The sequence below is a fragment of the Acromyrmex echinatior genome, chromosome 17 (assembly GCF_024713525.1).
Source record: "Acromyrmex echinatior isolate Ae372 chromosome 17, ASM2471352v2, whole genome shotgun sequence".
Taxonomy (NCBI): Eukaryota; Metazoa; Arthropoda; class Insecta; order Hymenoptera; family Formicidae; genus Acromyrmex; species Acromyrmex echinatior.
This window is the reverse complement of record NC_141868.1, coordinates 4,562,977-4,583,580: the sequence shown is the minus strand read 5'-3', so window position 1 is coordinate 4,583,580 and position 20,604 is coordinate 4,562,977. Positions and strand designations below refer to the sequence as shown.

Genomic DNA, 20,604 nt, shown 5'->3' with positions numbered 1-20,604 from the left:
GTTTTGCCGTTCACTTGAATCTCAGCAGGGATCTCCTCTGGTGTCGTGGCGGCTGCAGGTTTTGGTGTCGCTTCGTCGTCGAGCACACACGTTATATAATTCTCCTCCTGGGATAAAGAATGTTTCGTAAGAATCTCTCAGTCAAAAACGCGTCTTCAAAATATAATATTTCCTAAAAGAAAATTTAATCTGGTCTACTACAAAAAATACTGATCATTACAACATGGAAGCTTGCAGCGACATTGTAATATAATGTTGCAGAGACATTTCATACATTCTTTTTTAATTATTTCAGCAATGTGTTGTAAAAATATTTCAAAAATATTGCGAAGAAAAATAATCTCCCTTGCTTTGGTCACGAGAAGTACTCGGAACTAAAAAGTGTTTATAATTTTATGCAATATCTTTACAGATTCTTGCTTATTTGGAAAAAATTGCAATTTTCTCTGCAAAGTAAAAATTGTTGCACTGAATTGATTTATGTCTTATGTTCTTTATTGTTTTCTAAGAAGTAGAAGATTTTTAAGGCTTTTCTTAAAATTAACATTTACGAGAAATCGTAGATATTTATGCAAAGAGTTACATATCAGTCATGTTCTTACAAGTTTTACGAGAACAAATTACGAATCTTACGATTTTGCTTAGAATCGATCCATTAGTTTGTAGTTTCAAAAACTAATGAGTCAATTTTAGCAGAATTAGTTTCTAATTGCAAGTTAATTCAAATCATGCATTTTTAAATCACAGACCTGTAGGAGAGATTTTCAAATCTCAGAAATTAAAAATTTTTTGAGCTACGATCTTTGAAGAGAACATTAATTTTTTGACCAAGAAAGAAATAAAATTCCTTTTAGAGTCAAAGACAGTGTTGATAAAAATCAATATCTGATCGAGACAATTAATCAAACAAATAAATCAAATTATCGCGCATACATTTTGACTCTCGATTTAGGTCCTCAATATAGGAAGAATGTTAGTGGCAGTATAAAGGCTGCAGCACAGAATTTGCATAACACTTAAAAGTGGGGATGAAAATAAAGGATTGATTGATTCTCTCATGATTGCGTTATGTATTATGCAAAAGCCGGTGCTTTCTCTCAGAGTTAGACTTGATAATTCGTCAACAAACTAGAGCAATCAAGAAGCAATCTCTCGACATTGCAGAAGTATAGGACATTTTCTTCGCATCTTATAGCGAGGAGATTAAATCATTAAATCATGTCTAAGGATCGAGGAACAAGCGATTTAATTTAACGAAGCAAATCGATAAAACAATCAGAGACACATAGGCTAGACGTGCTCTTGAGCCTTTTGAGGAATCACGCAAGTGCACATGATGCGTCGTAAATCATCAAGTGTTTCGTGACCGAAGGCACGCGTGCCGCGAAGCCGCGCGATGCAAAAGCGTCCGCTCGTTAGAGTAATAAGTAAATATGCGGGGCATTTATTATACTGCGCTCCAAACTTTCCTTCCTTCTTTCCTTCCTTCCTCGCCGCTTTAGTCACGGCCAACGTCGACCTCGGTGTTGCCCATTCGAGTGTTAATAAACGGGAATTTTAAGAAACCTGTAGTCAGGCACCACTTTCCTGATCGATCCTAAGTGCATCCAAATGTCGAATTTTATCTCTTTATGAGATCTCTCGGTCAATGTAACAATTCCACAAAGGATTCTTCTCGTAGTCGTTTCCTTTGTGTCATGTAAGAATATTGTAAAATAAAATAACTTTGTTCCAGTCAGGATAAATAGACTTTGAGATCCAAAATTATCCTTAATTTTAAGATTCAAATTAGAACATAAGACGTCTTAAAGTGTCTTTAATCTTTGATTGTATCAACGGGTTGTATCATTTGGACCCAAAGAAGAAAAATCTTAAAAAGTATACGATTTGTACAATTGGTACATGAGATTTAAATCGTAGGTAAAAAAACTTTAAATCTTCCTCTATCAATCACTCTGAGGGAGAAGTTCTTAAATTCTATTTACTTCAAACAAGACATTTTAGAACTTAGGTGGAGTTTTTATAATTGCAATTGAAGATTAAGATATTTTTAAGAAGTCATATGTTTCGATTTCGACATATATGCTGTCTGAATCAAAAGAACCCAGCGCTAATTAAATATATGGAAAATTGGGTTCCAGTAAAATAAGTTAGTTACATATAATATAACTTATAATATACTGAACAAAAAGAGACCAAAGAGTCAATATACTCTGTGAGCACAAGATTTATACTTTTAATACAACATAAACTCAACAATTATCCAACATTGAGTCTTTTATTTATATGTTGTTAAGAATCTTTATTTTAAACCGCGAATATGTGAAAAACACAATCAATATTAGAAATTTAAAATGCCTATTAATTAAAGCTGGATCTTCACTGCTTTAAATAATAAAATCTTGAATCTTACTAATATACACTATATATTAGGTATACAACTTTGCTTTCACCGTTTTCCTATAGATGGCTTTAGGTAAGTGATGGTCAAAATAAATAGATCATAGATGTCATACAATAAACTTGGACATCTGTCAACATAACCCCATAGAAACATTAGTCGATTTATGTCTGCATCATAAAGTTATTCTCGATTGAAAATGTCAGTTTACGAGCCAAATTCTCGTCATTTGCGGGAGGTTTTAATTTTTTGCTTCAATATGAAGAAATCTATGACTGAGGCTTATCGAATGCTCTCAAATACTTATGGTGAGGCCGCTATTAGTGAAAGAATGTGTCGTGAGTGGTTTCAACGCTTCAAGAACAGTGATTTTGACAAAACCGGCATAGCGATGGAAGAGAGAAGATTTTCGAAGATGCAGAATTGGAAGTATTATTTGATCAAGACTTGTGTCAAAATCAAGAAAAATTGACACGATCATTGGAAGTGACTCAACAAGCCATTTCAAAACGCCTCAAAGTCATGGGAATGATTCAGAAGCAAGGAAATTGGGTGCCGTACGAGTTGAAGCCGAGAGATGTTGAACGGCGTTTGTTTGCTTGTGAACAGCTGCTTGAAAGGCAAAGACGGAAGGGATTTCTGCATCGCATTGTGACTGGGGACGAAAAATGGTTCATTACGATAACCCCAGATAAGCGCAGAAAATCATGAGGAGTTTCCGGCCATGCTCCATGTCGACGGCCAAACCGAATATTCACGGCTCCAAGGTCATGCTCTGTATTTGGTGGGACCAGCTCAGCGTAGTGTATTATGAGCTGTTAAAACCGACTGAAACAATCAGGCGATCAGTATCGACGCAATTGATGCGTTTGAGTCGAGCATTGAAAGACAAACGCAATACAACGAGAGACACGATAAAGTGATTTTGCAGCATGACAATGCTCGACCCCATGTTACGAAAGTGGTCAAGACATACTTGGAAACGTTGAAATGGGAAGTCCTACCCCACCCGCCGTATTCTCCAGACGTTGCTCCCTCTGACTTGTTCACTTGTTTCGATCAATGGCATACGGCCTGGCTGACCAGCATTTCCGGTCTTATGAAGAAGTAAAAAATTGGATCGATTCGTGGATCGCCTCAAAAGATGACCAGTTTTTTCAACGCGGGATTCGTACGCTTCTCGAAAGATGGGAGAAAGTAGTGGCCAGCGATGGACAATACTTTGAATCATAAATGTATAACCAGTTTTTTAACAATAAAGCCTCGAATTTCGGAAAAAAACGGCGGCAAGTTGTACACCTAATATATATTTGCATATATATCATGTTGTAGTTTTTTCGAACTGCGCGCTGAATTGTTTTTCCGGACTATAAACGCAATTAAAATTACTCTAGTAATCGCGAATTAAATTCACAAGCAATTTTAATAATTTGGTGCTAAGCATCATATTACTATGATGTTAATATGTTAATAAATTTATTGCAAAAAATATTACTTCGGCCAAGACTTGAACCTCTTTTATTTCTCTTTTATTTGTCACTTTATAAACTACATTATAAAAAAACCTAATTCATTTCATAGAGATCCAATTCTATGAAATTTTTCCAAGGTAATTAGTTCTTTAAAAGATTGTTTGAGTCAAAGTTACCCTAAATTTTGGTCAAAATTATCCTATTTTACGATACTCAAGGATATGATATATGATGCAAATCATTGATAGACATATCTAATGATAGACATCTCTCAATATGTATAGAGTATCTATTGCCCGTATTCATAGTCAGGCCTTATATTTAAGGCTTTCTTAAATTTATCTTCAGATGCTCTACGAATTATTTCATTGACTGCTGAGCATCAATCTGCGGACAAAAATCTTCTTAAAACCTAAAACCTAATCGGCTTAGATATTTATTGAATATTATCCATAAATATCACAAAGTAGATAAATGTCAAAAACATCTACACTATAGATATTCGCGTATTATCTATTTACATCTAAGTGTTCCTATAACTTTATCCGCTAAAGGGATAAAATGCTTATGACAATTCAAGTAGTAGATAAAGTCGAACTACGCAATATGAAATTTCTATGTATATGTACATTTGTGTAAACATTCACTTGATATACATGATTAATAAATATTATAATATAACAAATGAAATTAATGTTTACAATGAATTCTAATAAAATTATATCTTTTTAAATTAAATTAAATTAAATTATCGTCAAAGAATTAATCTGTCTTCCTAAAAAATTTTTAATCGACTACAATATAAGATGTTAATAACTATTATACAGTTAAGTTTATTTATCTCTTATGTCGTCAAGTTTGTGTTTTTAAATATTGTTTAAAGTAATATATAATATTATAAAATAATATACAATATAATGTTACTAATAAAAAAGTTATCTATCTAATTATAGCTATTAAATGGCTAAGTTTAAGAACAAGTAAAATTTTACTATACAAATAGAAAAGAAGAGAAAAAAAAAATAAACTATTTGGAAAAATAGCGTGAAATGTAACACGTGCTTGAGAAGAAAAACAAGAAACATATTACGTATTTATACAAACAACGTACGGGACAATTATCGTTAATATTTCTCGTATATCACCAGTAATGTTTAAAGTCAATATAAAAAGCAGCAGTACAGTTACTAACATGATTTCAGTAAAGGATTAACTATTGAAAACTTGTCTCGAAAAATTGCCGGCAAGAGAAGGAGAACAAACGGTAAAGAAAAAGAGAAAGGGGAAAGAAAATAAGAATGCTGATCGTTTTTATTTTTTTTTGTTAGCTAGAAGTATCAGTTTTTGTGAGATAGTGCGACAATATGGATAAAGACGAGCGACATGAAGCCAAACCCCAAAGAGACCGCAAATGTCTTCAGTGTTCTATTCTTCTCGTTCATCAAGATTCAATATATTCAATAAAAGAAAAGAAAAAAAGAAAAAAAGAATAAAATATGCAAGACATTGTTTCTTACGAAAAATCTAAATTTTTGTAAAAAAAGAGATTCCGAAAAATTAAAATTTTTTTCTTAGAAAGAGATTTCTTTAAAAAAAAATTTTTTTTATAAGCAAAATTATATTTCTCCAAAAATAATAAATGCAGAAGACTTTCGCTTGTATTATGTTAGCTACTTTTAATCTACAATACATTTTACGGTTTACTTTAAAAAAATGAAAAAGAGAGCATTTCGCAAATTTTCCTGCTATTCAAAAGAATGTGTAACTTACGTCGAGTCATTTTCTTATCTATTTTTTTTTACATATCAGTTGCCATTTGCAGTAATTAAAAAATTAACTATGTCTTTGTATAACTGAGCCATATTAAGTTATTATTTATTATTAACAAATATGTACGTGTACGTACATATTTATTATCGAATATAAGAGGAAATTTATTAATTTTTTCTTAGACTACAAAAACAACCATGGTTTTTCTAATCATTCACTGTTAAAATAAATTTACAATGGAAAATATATCTAAGGTGTTCATAAAGTATCTACTTAGCCTTTGATTCTCTGAATTATATATAATTATGTTGATGCTAAGAGAAGAAATAATTATTTCGGGATATTTTAATGTACTTACAATTCACGGCTAAAAATTTATGTAAAATATATATTTAAATATATTTAAATATATATCTACAATCTTTGAGTTTGCGTGTATTATATATTTCTCATTATTGATAAAAAGAAAAGAAAAAGATAGCTTCAGGACACTCTTTGTACCGTAGTATAAAGAAGTATACCAGTGTAAAATCTATATAGATTGTTTTTGATGCGCATAGGTGGATGCAAGAACTATTTATGATAAGCTTCAAGCGTAATTTGGAGGAATCCGACATTTATCAACCAATCAAGGCAGACGAATCTGAAAAATTGACCGATCATCTTGAGAAGTGAGTATTGTTGATGTCAACAAACATACATAAGTAAATGCATATTATAGTGACGCTTGTAATAATTAAAGTTCTCACTTTCACTATAATGGAATAATAAACGAATCTTAACAATTGTTTTAAAAACACAAGTGCAATTTATATTATATGCATATATCGTATAATTTTGATATTTATTTTATTTTGCGGCACTATTATTAGGGGGACCGGAAAGTAATGTCGTTTCTGCGCATGTCAATATTCGTTTGTTATTTATCAGCTCATTGTATACTTCAAAGTCATGCCAAAATAATTTTAAAAAAAACGACATTACTTTCCGATCCCCCTAATATTTTACATTAGATATATATTCTTTGAACCCTTTAAAATGAGAACGCAGCAAAATATAAAGAAAGAAAAATTAAAAAGTCAAATTAATAATACTAGCTTTTCTAAAATCCTAATGCATTTTTTTCGTTCAGATACTGGAATCGCAAGCTGGATAAACTAAAGAACTAGGAATATATTGAGGGAAAAAATAGGTAGAAGGTCCCTCTGAAAAAGGAATCTCGTCCAAAATTATACAAGACGGTCTACAAAACCTTTTCGTTGTCATATTTCATAATCGGAATCTGCTCTTTATCCAAGTATATTGATACTTTTAAAAAGAGATATCTACCATGTGATATTAATATTTACGAAATTTAGATTAATGTATTTATGTGGAAAGAAGTGTTGTAAGATATTTCCACTAAAAGAAAGAAATAATAATAGAAAAATTTATTCTAATTAGATTAATCCTTTGTTAGATTTAGAGATGCATTAGATATTCGGAAAGAATTGCCAGAAATCAGATATTCAGCAATCTTTTTCTGATGCATCCCTATATATAATTAGATTTAGTTAATACTTATGAAGAAGAAGAAAATTGATTTGAATTAATCTGAGATTTCTCTATCTCTCTCTTTCTCTCTTCCTTTTGCTCACTCTTCTCAAATTTATTAAATTTATAAATTTATTTGGAGGGAGAAGAGATAATTAAATTTCAACTTTTCCCTTTTAGTGTAGCGTAGTACGCGTAATGGTACCGATTTTGCAAAGTTGAATCATCAAATACTTCATTAGTGATCCTAACGCGAAACATAAAATCTCAAACGAAGTGATGATCTACATCACCTTCTTGATCATTACCAATGTCATCGCCATTATGTTATTATACTCAGTTACCACTCAGTCATGTAATCGTTACATGTTGGCACGAGGATACGTATCGCCTGCAGTTCTCTTCTCTATCGGAAGGTAATAATGCGAATTAACTAGTAAGCAGAGTTGGGAATGTTACCTTAAAAAAATAACGCGTTACCATTACAGTAGTTACTTTTTGTTAAAAAAAATAACTTGTTACCATCATTAGTTATTCATTATAAAAAATAACGTATTATTTGAAAAAGTACCGAATAGTTACATTTCGAGAAATTGTTGAATTTAATTCCCTCACGTACAATATTGATAAAATTAATTTTATTCGTTTTTACACAATGATCAAATCTGGCAAAAACAATCGTTGGAAGCTAAACTCAATTACCGAATTTAAATTAAATATGGCTTTTAAACATTAATGTCATTTTTAAAAATGTATTCTAAGATTCACTTTCAGCACTGAAAAATAATATACATGTAAGGTGAATTACTATTATTAATTAGATTTTCAATACTAGATAGAGATAGAGATTATTGGAATGCAGTCTAAAAAATATAAAATATAAAATATTTTTTAAGAAATGAAAATGAGAAAGTGAACATTTTGTAATTATATTTATCGCAACTAATAACCTCTTATTATAAATAATACAATGTTAAATTGTAAATATATATTTATATACTTACGAGCATTAAAAAAATTTTTAAGTATTTCATTTATTTTTTATAACAACGACACAACTTGGGTGGTTAGAAATACATTTCTAGAGATATAAAAGTAAAACATCTTTCAGCGTTAGCAATCGAAATATAATCCAATCTAATTCATCCAATAAAAATTAAAGTAATGATAAAAGTAACGGTTAAATCATTACCATTACTGCAAAAATGTAATCTTACCGTTAGTGTTACAGACAGAAAAAAGTAACGATCGTTACCAAAAAAACGTAACAAACAAAGTAACAACGTTGCAAGTAATGCATTATATTCTCAACTCTGTTTGTGAATCCATGCACTTATCCAATTAAACCCTTCCTAGAAAGAGAAAACAGTTTCTTTCTAATTGGAAAAGTTTACTTTGCATTAACTTATTAATTGTACATTCCTTTTACAGAATTGTTGAATCAATATGCAATGTTTCATATTTAGGATAAGATTGGATTCACATATATAATTCATGATGTATAATTAAGAATTCAATTTTAAAATTATTTGGCGAAGTGATCAATTTTAATGTCCGATTTTAATTGTAATTAATTAAGAAATTATTTGAAAAGTTTCCTTTAGTGCAAAAAATTTATTTAGTGCTTAAAGAAATAACGAAGAAATAAAAATAGTGCATCGTATTGAATTTGTTATCTTGCACATTTATTGTTTATCATTATCAGTTGTTTGCATACGCTTATTACACTCGATAAAAAGTCTTTTCTCAGGTACAATGTACATATCCCGAAAATTTTTTCTTGTAAACACAATGTCATTGGTAAAATTTGTGTAATCAGAATTTTTGATAAATTGAGATGAAATGAACAAAAAACAGCATTTTTTACTGTTTTCAATATCTTTTACAGCAAAACAAAATCTTGTTTCTAAATAAAGTTTATCGGATCTAAAAGTATAATTCAAGAGTTTTTAAATAAATTTTAGGATAATTATATGACCGTATCATTTATTTCCATTAAGTTATAATTGTTTCCGTAGACATAATTTCAAAACAACTCTTTATTTTATTGTAAAAAATTGTATTTGTATAATTATATTTGTATATATTGTCACTTGTATATATGAATATTATTGAATACCAAGACTCACTTTGATTAAAAATAATTTGCTTCTCTTTTATAAATGTTTATGTTAAAACACTTATCAGTTTATTTCACTTAATATTATTATTATAAAAAATAATATATTTATTATAAAAAATGTTAAAATAACAAAAAACGTTATTTTTGCTCATTTTATCCCCACATTTACACAAAATCTTGACAAACTATGCAAATTCTATCAACAACATTGTGTTCAACGCAAAAGATCTTTGGAATATGTATTATAATATATTTCAGAAAGTATTTGAATGCTGAACAAAGTTATTATTTTAGAATTTCATGTAAAATAATGTGGAATCTAACACATTTAAAACATAAAATAACAAGTCATCATAAAAATAAGTATTAAGTTTATTTATTTCTATAATCGCTTGAAGCATTCGAAGCATTTGTAACGTATATATATATATATATATATATATATATATATATATACATACATATATACATACATATATTAAATATTTAATTTTTATACTCAACTATTATTAATGATCTATAAATTCATATTATACTTTTTATAATACATAATAGCACTGTTTTTTTTATTTGTTTTGTAAATGTAAATTGCAAGGTAAAATGTGAACAGACCAATTATTCGCAAGTAATTTCTCGTCTTTAAACTTCAAACTGTTCTAATCTAAAACTTGAAGTTTTTATTTCTATAGCAATTTCCAGACATTTATTTTTGTAATATTTATATTGTAATATGCAATATTGTTTGTAATTGTAATATTAATTTCAAAATGACAAATGGTATCATTACTTTATCCTAATATTTTCCTCATTATAGGCATGACCTTCAACGACTATCAATAACACGTTTGCTGATATGATATTCATTGCGGAATGACGTGTCTTTCGAGTGATCTTTTTTCTTTTAAAATATAATAGCTCGGTAAAAAAATTCTTGTACATAATTATACATAAACGGTTATACATGACTAATTATATGTAGTTTATTTGTAACGGTTATAAATTGTGTACAACCGTTTATGCATAATTATGTATAAAAAATGTTTTATCGGGCTGCTTAATTTTAAAAGAGATAAGATCGCTCAAAAGTTATTTGATGATGAATATTATATACTAGCAAACGTGTTATTGGTAGGCATTGAAGGTTATACCTACATTGAAAAAGATAGCCAAATATTCATTTGTCATATTTTTTTAAATTAATATTACAAATACAAACAATATTGCATATTATAACATAAATATTACAAAAACAAATATTTCAATTTTGCTATAAAAATTTAAACTTAAAAGGTTTTAAATTAGAACAGATCTCTTAACTTTAAAGACAGGAAATTATTTGTGAATAATTGACCACACAACATTTTACCTCCAATTATACATTTACAAAAAGAACAGCACTATTATACCTGATAAAAAGTATAATAATATCAGTTTGTAGATTATTAATAATTATAATTTTTAAATGAAAAATTAAATGTTAAAAAAATATGTATTACAAATTTTGCTCTGAAAGTTTCAAATGATTATAGAAATGAAAAAGATTAAGTTAGTTTTATTGACTTGTTATTTTATATTTTGAACGCGTTAGATTCTGTAAGAATCATTCTGTAAGAAATTCTAGAACAATAATTTTGTTCAGCATTCAAATACTTTTTAAAATATTATAATACATATTCCAAAGATTTATATATGTATACGGAATATGTCCACATTTAATTTTATAATAAATTATACATAATTATGTAAATTTTTACATAATTTTGTATAGTGATGTTTTTATATATGAAATATGATTACATATGAAAAAAAATTGTTTACCGGGAAACTATAAATAGACAAAAATCTAGTTAAGTAAAAAATTGCAATTTATTGCAATAACAAGTAGAAAACGTTTTTATAATTTTTTATAATTTCATAATTAAATAAATTTTATAATTTATAATATAATCAAATATAACATAATCAAAAACTTTATATTCTTATTAAACATTATAAAATCATAGAAACGTACTTATACAAATACGATTATTAATAATAACATACAAAAAGAGAGTAATGTAAGGGAATGTGTGTATCTCACAATCAGAGATGTTAGAAATGGTTGATTACGAGATGATTGATTCTAATATATATTAAGCTTTATTCAGTTTTTTTACAATTTTTATAGAGAGTTTTGTATATCTTTTTTGTGAAAATCAATCAAAGAAAAATTCATGTTGTGCTTGTATGTATTGATGAATGTATGAACAGAGCGAAAAAAAATGAAAAGATCTATTACTCAATTTATTATTTTCAACACTGTTGTAGTTATTACGGTTCAACACAGCAGCCATGAACCAAACCGGTACCGGACAGATCATGAATCTTCTCAGCAATGATGTCATTCGCTTCGATCAATTATCAATGTACCTGAATTACATGGATCATGTCTTTTATGATAATCCTTTATTTCGTGAAAGTATTCGCGGTAATTAAACAGCACTTTGATCATACTCTTAAAAAAAAAATCACTTAAATTTATAAACCTCTTTTGTAGATTATTGATAAGTATAAATAAGTATAATTTTAATAATTATAGTATAATATAATAAGAAAACCTATTATATCAATTATATGTATATAAGTTATTTATATACGTTTTACAACTCCGTAAATTAATTTAGACTATAAAGACATAGGACCTCTTCTTTTAACTTCTTTCGAAAATGCTCTTAAATAATTGTCTGTTGAAGTTGACCGGACTTTATTTTTATTTGCAGACCGCTATCATAGAAACAATATCATAGGAACAATAATGTGGCAAAAAGTCGGTATTTCGAATTTTATCAGCATCGGGACATCGTCCTCCCAGTACAAGGGACTTTGAGCTTCTTGAATCTCAAACTCAGAACCATGATTGCGCCACTGACCGACCGAAGAGTGCAACTGATGAGAGAACTCATAGCTGGGAATTCATAACAGGTATCCTCAAGAAATTGTTTAGTTATTTTATTCTTGAACGATATAAAGACTGAATAAAGATATAATATTAACATCCAAATATCATTTAAAAAAAATTTATAAAAAATTTTATGAAACAAATTTATGAGATGATAATTCTTGGTTCAGGTGGTGAAGATGTACGCCTGGGAGAAACCATTCAGCCAGATTGTGTCAGTAATCAGAAAGTTGGAGATTAAGCAAATCAAATTCTCGTCGTATGTGCGCGCTGCATATTTGGCCATCATAGCCTTCACTGAACGATTGACTGTCTACTTCACCCTGATAACATTCATTTTAATGGAAAATAATTGACTGCCGATGTGACCTATGAAATGTCGACATATTTTAACATAGTTCAACTCATCGTCGCGTTGACTTTCCACAAAGTCTAATACTGCTGGGTGAATTAATAGTGTCATTCAATAGATTGGAAATATATGTTATCATATTATTTTCTAATTTACAGTGAACTTATATCTGTAATCATTGTTATATCTTTATTGTCACGTACTTATTAAAGTGTGCTTAATTTTTACAGAATTTTTTGCTGATGGATGAAGTGAACATGACATGCTTCTCGGAAAACACACCGAAGTTGCAGTTTAAATCTCAGAAACCAAAGGAAGCAACTAATACAGAAAATCAAATAGATTAGTACATCTCGAGAAATAGGAATATCATTCTGAATATCAAAGATTATCTGATCATCCGATACATGTAAAGCTTCAGCGGGTTTCCACCAATTGGATCAGTGGCCAATTGACGCCGACTTTGTATAATATCAACTTAACTATCAAGCCAAATTAACTGTGTGCTATAGTCGATGCAGTAGGCTCCGGTAAATCATCTATATTACATCTACTACTGGAAGGAGTTAAATCCCGACACGGGTTCCGTAATTCTTACTCAGGGCTCCTAATATAATTTTCCAAGCAATTTATTCACTGGATACTTCACAGACAATCCGCATTTGCGTATCTCCTATGCCAGTCAAGAACCCTAGCTTTTCGATGGTACTGTAAGGGACAATATACTGTTTGGCCAGTCCTATTACAACAAGATTAGATACATGCAAGTAATTTTCATGGTCCAAAGTAATTGTTGTGGATATTGTTCAGTGTTTATATATTCCTGCTATTGCACGTTAGAATCAAGAATTTTTATATGTAATAAGTAACAATTTTTACAATTAGATTTTTCAAATCTTATGCATTAATCATTAAATTAATTCAATTATGAATTACGTTTTTGTAACTGGCTATAAAAGAAGAGATATTTTTAGCAAGTATTATAAATTTTTCTGGATCTTTAATCTATATGTGATTCCACTTAAATAAAAGAAAAACGTCTAATATTTTCTAATTTTGAAATTTTTAACATTTTTCAAAGTTTCTTTTTGATCAATTGTGACAAATGTTTTAAGTAGCAAATGTGTGCACCTTGACGAAGGATTTCCGGCAATTTTTTCCGCAGGAAGACATGACAATGGTCGGCGATAGAGGTGTATCTCTGTCCAGTGGCCAAAAAGTGCGAATCAATGTCGCGAGGGCGGTTTATAAACAAGCGGATATCTATTTGCTTGACGATCCCTTGAACGCGGTGGATACTAGTGTTGCTAGGCATCTCTATGGGGAGTGCATCACCGAATATCTCCATGGCAAGACGAGGATACTTGTCATATATCAACTGCAATTCCTTAAAAGGGTGGATCACATCGTCGTATCGGATCGAGTTAGTAATATAGAATATTTTTTAATTATCTCTATTAAATTAAAAAATTTTTAATTTTAAAAGTTTGTTTCCAATCTTATTGTTTGGTTTCTTAATTTGTTTTAAAAGTAAAGACTTTAGATATAATAATGACAAAATTAACTTATTCCTGAATAATTTTTAAATTTTTTTTAGCCTTATGAAGATAGACATTATTTTATTAATAACATTAGATAATTTTATAATCAAAATTAATAAATAATTAGATTTTTTTAATAAAAAATAGCAGAAACTTTTAAATATGTAATTTATATGTAATTTACATATAATTAATTAAAAGATAAAAGTTGAATATTTTCAAAATTATTATAAATATCCTGATTTTATTTCCTAAAGGTTCTTGAAAATGCAAGGAAATTATAACGAATTTATTGGACAATTTGATGTTGGACAATTTGAATCAAGCGCAAAGAAAGAAAGAGGACATGAGTAGGAAATGTCTAAGAAAATCACAATAACGAGACAGATTATCAATTACAAGTTCCATCACTGTAAAATCACTTATTATTTATAATAAAAAAAATATAGAAATTAAAAAAAAATATTTTACATTATTTTCGTTTTCTAAAAATAGATAGCACAAAAAATAAAAATGTTAAATAAAAATAGAAAAATGAACATAAATAAAAATAAAAATACAAAATGATTTTTAAAAATATCTGTATTTTCGCGCATTAAAGATTTCTAATATAATCTTCACTAATTATTATCAATTAATAAAATGCGGAAAAAGTTTTCAAATTATGATTTAAAAAAGTTAAGTAGTTTTCAAATATTTACAAATTTTTTTAATATTATTTTCTTCGTTTTTAAATGATTTAAACTGAATTGACTTTATCAGATTATATCTATTATGAGAAATAAATTCAAGTAATAAGATTATTATTTTGCCATCGTGCAGTACTCGAACACTGATGATTCGGATTATATCGTGGAGAACTACCCGGAAGTCAAAATGACGACACACGGTCAAGTAGTCGGCAGAGTGCATAAGGAATATCTGCATAACGATGGCAATAATTTCACGCTGTCCGTACTGCTGATGATCTTCATCATCAGTCAGGTCGCCATTATCGGAAATGATTACTGGCTGTTATACTGGACTACCTTGGAGGATGTCAGGCGTATTGAAAATACTAGTGATGTCAAACAATTTGCAACAATAGTTTTTTTGGTCTTTATGTTAAACCCGGACAGCTTGTTGAGCATTATGGATGCCATATACGTATACACATTCTGCATCATCGCCTGCATTGTTACTACGTTGTTTTGCAGCTTTTTTTATATGAAGATCTCTATGAATTCGAGTAGTAACCTTCACAACATCATGTTTTTCAAACTGCTACAGGTGCGCACGATCCATTCACGATAATCCTTCCGGTGAGTAACAATACGAAATCCGATAGTTGTCTTAACTATTCTATAGAGACATTCAAAAAAATTCTTTTATGACAATTTTTAAAAATATTTTTTAGGTAATTTTTAGAATATTTCATAATTTTTATATAATTTTAAAATTTTTTAAGATTTTTTTAATTTTTAAATAAATTAAGACTTTTTAGAAGTAATTAGAAAGTTTGTAACTTTTCTAAATTTCTTTATAGATAGATGTAAATTCTAAAATAGAATTTACAAGATTCCTCATTTTATAATTTTCAGAAAAAACTTAAAAAATGTGAAGAAATTAAGATATTTCTTCTAAAGAAATCTTTATAAATTTAAAATATAAGAATTGTTAAAAATATTTGTAAAAGAGTTGATACTTTTTCTACTTTTTTTATTTTAATTTCAGATTTTGTTATAAGATGTAAGCTTTAATTTTAAATCTACTAGAGAACATAGATTAATTGGAACTGAGATCCTAGCGGCCATAGTGCTCGAGCGTATGAGAAATAACTATAATAGATCACCAAAGAAAGCAGCGCGAGAGCTCGCATCGATCGAGATGTAGAAGGATCGATCATGGTCATCATGTGAAGATGGCACGTAAAAGAAAAGCTTGTACGCAGTTTAAGATTATTATACGCAATAAATAAAATTTTCTGCAATTAGAACCAGTCTAACTAGGTTCACAAATCCTCAACAAATAGTCCTTTGAGCCGGATGTTTGGCATCGACAAAGGCAAATGGCAAAAACAAGGCAGTTGTTATAACAAGCGGTGACCGTTGTTACATGTAAAAATTATTCTAGAAGTCATTCTAGAAGGCATCAGAGACAGAATTGAGACGCAATCATAGTCATGCAGGCGTAATGATAAACAGGCAGCACAAAGAGCAGCATTCAAAAGCGTGTAAGTGAGTTTCTTTAATTTTAATCTCAGTTTTTTCCTTACATCATAATAGCAAGCGGTGATAATTGCTACACAGAATGACTGAACTCAGAAATTTGAAGGTTCGGCGTAGTCAGCATAGCTTTAAACTGACTACTCGCGAGTCAATAATTTCCTTGAGACGAGAGAAGTCGACGACCAGGAAATTAGTGAAAGGCTTAAAAGATTAACAGAAATCTGGGATAAATTTCACAATAATATGCAATAAAGGAGACACGCACACAGAGGCTTTCAGGAGAAGAGAATCAGGTTCAATTGGAACAAATAGAACAAGAAGAAAATGATGAAGACATAGAATTTGAAAATAATTATTTTAAGCTCGATTGCTAAAAGAAAACTAGTACAATTAAATCCTGTAAACAACTCTGCGATAGTGGCAATAGCGAAAAGGAACCCGACAGTGAAATCGAGTGTAAAACTCCCAACAATCCCAACAATTACGTTGCCGACGTTCAATGGGCAATGCAGTCAGTGGATGCAATTTAAAAACGCCTTTCTTTCGTTAATAGACAAAGATACAACGCTGTCAGAAGTTCAGAAGTTATAATATCTACGAGGAACCTTGAAAGATGAAGCACTACAGTTCATAGAAGGATTGGAAACCACGGCGGAAAATTATCATACAGCGTAGGAGTTGTTAAACAATCATTACGAGAATCGAAGATTTATCATTAATAAACATTTAAAAGACCTATTAGAAACAATGCCAATGGTTAAATGTAACAAACAAACTATCAGGAAATTTGTAAGAACACATTAAAGTATTAGCTACGTTGGAGCTACCCATAGATAAATGGAATGCAGTATTGATATTCATAGCAGCCAACAAGTTGGATTATCACACAAGGAATGGAAAACATATATTAGTTCCAAGGGACAAAACGAATTGCTGAAGATCGAGCTGTTTGAATTCCTGACAGGAAAATACCATATACTTGAAATGGTAGAAAAGGAAAAATCGGGAACTAAAGCACGTAAATATAATGAGAAAAGGCCAAAGAAATCGTTGTCATTAGCTTCTACAAGTAACAATGAATGTGAATATTGTAAAGGCCATTATCATATATTCAACTGTGAAAAACTATTGAAGTTACTGATACTATCGCGCATCAAGGAAATAAGGCACTCAAAGCTTTACTAGAATTGCTTGCGGAAAGGCCATTGGAGTAAAGAATGCAATTCATCAGGATGTAAGGTGTGCCAAGCCAAGCATAACTCACTTTTCCATGTAGACAATCAGAAGGAAAACGAAGGTCATGAAGAAACAAATAAGGACAATTCATAGTCTCTACTCATTGTGCAAAAAATTCGCGGCATATATTGTTGTTGGCGCAAGTTTTTGATGCTAATAGAAAGCCTTTGTAGAGCTCTTTTAGATCCTGGATCGCAATCCAATTACGAAGGTGTTAGTCAATAAACTATACCTATCTGATAAATCAGTAAATGTTCTAGTTAGTGGAATCAGTCAAAATAAAACATATTAATTCAGCTTTATCAGCATCGGGAGTGTCGTTAAATCACAAGCTATTAGTAGTACCTCTATTGCAAGATACTTTATTCGAATTATTAGTAAAATTTAGAATGCATCAATACGTATTAACTGTTTACTTGGAAATGATGTATCGACAAATACTTGAGAGAATAGAACAGGGATCTTCAAAGAATTTTATGGAGATCCAATAGCGACAAAGACATCCGGACATTTCGCTCGAATATGTTAATATGTGGCACTTCTTCGGCATCGTTTCTAGCGATCAAACGCTTGAAAGAGCTAGCAATTCAAGAAAGTAACACGTATTTTGTAGCTGCAAGGGTGTTACAATGTGATTTCTATATGGATGACCTGCTCACTGAAACGCACACTGAGAAAGAGGCATGCCGGTTACAATAAGAATTAATGGAATTATTACAGCAAGGAAAATTTTATCTGCGTAAATGGAGAAACAATAATAGAAGAATGCTTAGCTTGTTAGCTCAAGAAGGATGAATTTTTAATTTTAAATAAACATGAGGGCACTTGGACTGCGTTGGAACTTAGAAGGGGATTTGCAATATGAGATACTAATAATGGAAGAACCATCAACAATAAAAAGGCAATTACTATCTTCGATCTAAAAAAATCTTTGACCTCTGGGGTTTATTGAGCCAGTGTTAGTAATAGTGAACCAATTGATGCAGCAACTGTGGAAGAAGAAACTAAGCTAAGACAAAGAATTGCCACCCCGTCTACAAGACAGTTGGTCAAAATATTGCAGTTCTCTAAAGTCGGTTCAAATTTTATTAGTGTCACGCAATTGTAATTTAAACAATTCATCCCTATTAGTGGATCTTAACGTTTTTTATGATGCTTCAGAGAGAGCTTATAGAGCATGTATTTACTTGTCAAAATCAAGAGGGCAAGCTACTGCACATTTAATGTGTTTCAAATCATGAATAGCTCTATTAAAATCAGTTACATTACCCCGGTTGGAGTTGCTGCATATCTGGCAGCCAAGCTATTTAACAGTATAAATTAAATTGTTAACAGTATAAATCGTGTACTGTCTAACAAAAATAACAGCATGAGTTTTTGGACTGACTCTACCATTGTATTAAGTTTAATTAAGACGCCTCACAAATTGAAAATGTGTGGCGAACCGAGTAGCTGGCATACAAAAACACACTTCAAGTAAGGATTGGAATCATCAAGTACTATCAAGTAGCAATCCAGCGGATTTGTTATCTAGGGGCATAACTACTGAGGAATTAAAGAATTTATGGTGGCAAGGTCCTCTATACTTAGTATGTATCAATAAACGGCTGATTTAAGAAGTCTATAATTTAAAAGACATACAGGAACTTAAAGAAAAGATTACATTAGCCGCTATCTCGGATATACATGATATTTTGTATAAATTTTCTTCTATCACTAAACTAAGAAGAGTCATCGCGTACTACAATGCGATTTATAAATAATCTAAGAAGTATTTAAAAAAAGGGATCTATAACGATCGAAGAATTAGAGCAAGCTACCATTGTCATCATCAGATTAGTGTAATGTCAAATATACAGAAGAGAGCTAGAAGATTTGCAAAGCGGAAAGGAGGTTCATCATCGCAAGAGCAAGCTGCTTACATTAGAGGAGACTGGGGCTAATAGACTCATTTTTTAATTTCGAATTTTTACAGACAAAATTAAGAGACTTATCGAAAAAATGTATTCTAATAGTCTACATACATTTGACTATCTAATAATATTTTAAAAATGTAAAAAACACAAGACTGATATTAGGAAATCTACTTCTGAGATATCAGTTGTTTCACGTCACCGTGTGAATGAAATGCATGATTTTGATTGGGATAACATTAAAATTTTAGATACAGAACAATCATTGATGAAACGAAGAATTTCAGAAATGATACACATTAAAAACCAAATAAGTGGGATCAATAAACAAAGTGATACTGAAGGTTTGCCTAATGTTTATCTTCCTCTTCTAAAGAAAGATCTCCCTCGCACTTAATAAACAATTCTAGAATTTTCTAAACTATTTGACTCATGGATATAAATAGCCGAAAAATATGTGATACGACCAATAACAACACATAGTGTCACGACAAATTTCTATCTGTGAAATGAATATACTTTTAATTCATCGATTATTTTGCTGTAAAACAGGTAATGTTTCCTTTGTTTTATACTCCGTTTTAAAAGATATTAATAATTAAATAAATTATTGTAAATTAGAATCTGGAAATTCTCGTTCTACACTTTTTACTATATGACTTCTGATGTTTTAACATTATTATATGAAGCAGCGTCGCTTTGATGCAAACACGATCTTTACAATTATAACACACGAGGATTGAATTTGATTCCAACTTGATGTAACTCTGCGTCTTAAGAATATTATTATTAGGTGTTGGAATTAATTCGTAGCGTTTTACAAGTGATGGGAAATACTTTCATTAATGTATTTTTTAATGCTCATGTGAAATAAATAACATTCTTTCATTAAAAAACGCTACGAATTAATTCCAACACCTAATAATTTTACTGAAGATGGCCAGATTGTGACCGAAACGTTTAATGTTTTTATTGTAATTCGTAATGCAAGAATAATTAAATATCACTAACTACATCTTGTGCTGTGGTTCTTTATGCTCTTTCTTTTCATATATTTTTAATAATATTTTAATAATAGGGGAAACTGATAACTAATATGAAAAAAATTCATTTTTCTAA

At 29.9% G+C, this 20,604-nt stretch overlaps 1 protein-coding gene and 1 long non-coding RNA gene across 2 annotated transcripts; both read left to right on the top strand.

Annotated features, from left to right (window-relative positions):
- Positions 1-328: 328 nt before the first annotated feature.
- LOC105149020 (ATP-binding cassette sub-family C member 4-like) lies at positions 329-14,609 on the top strand. Its single transcript, XM_087415223.1, has 6 exons — positions 329-7,592; positions 11,606-11,765; positions 12,058-12,259; positions 12,407-12,681; positions 12,819-14,011; positions 14,387-14,609. The coding sequence occupies exons 5-6, from the start codon at positions 13,760-13,762 to the stop codon at positions 14,411-14,413; spliced, it is 279 nt and encodes a 92-aa protein (XP_087271349.1). The 5' UTR covers positions 329-7,592; positions 11,606-11,765; positions 12,058-12,259; positions 12,407-12,681; positions 12,819-13,759; the 3' UTR covers positions 14,414-14,609.
- A 263-nt stretch (positions 14,610-14,872) lies between these two features.
- On the top strand, positions 14,873-20,381 carry LOC147906866 (uncharacterized). Its single transcript, XR_015548026.1, has 2 exons — positions 14,873-15,430; positions 15,843-20,381. It is a non-coding gene; the product is annotated as an uncharacterized LOC147906866 (long non-coding RNA).
- Positions 20,382-20,604: the final 223 nt, after the last annotated feature.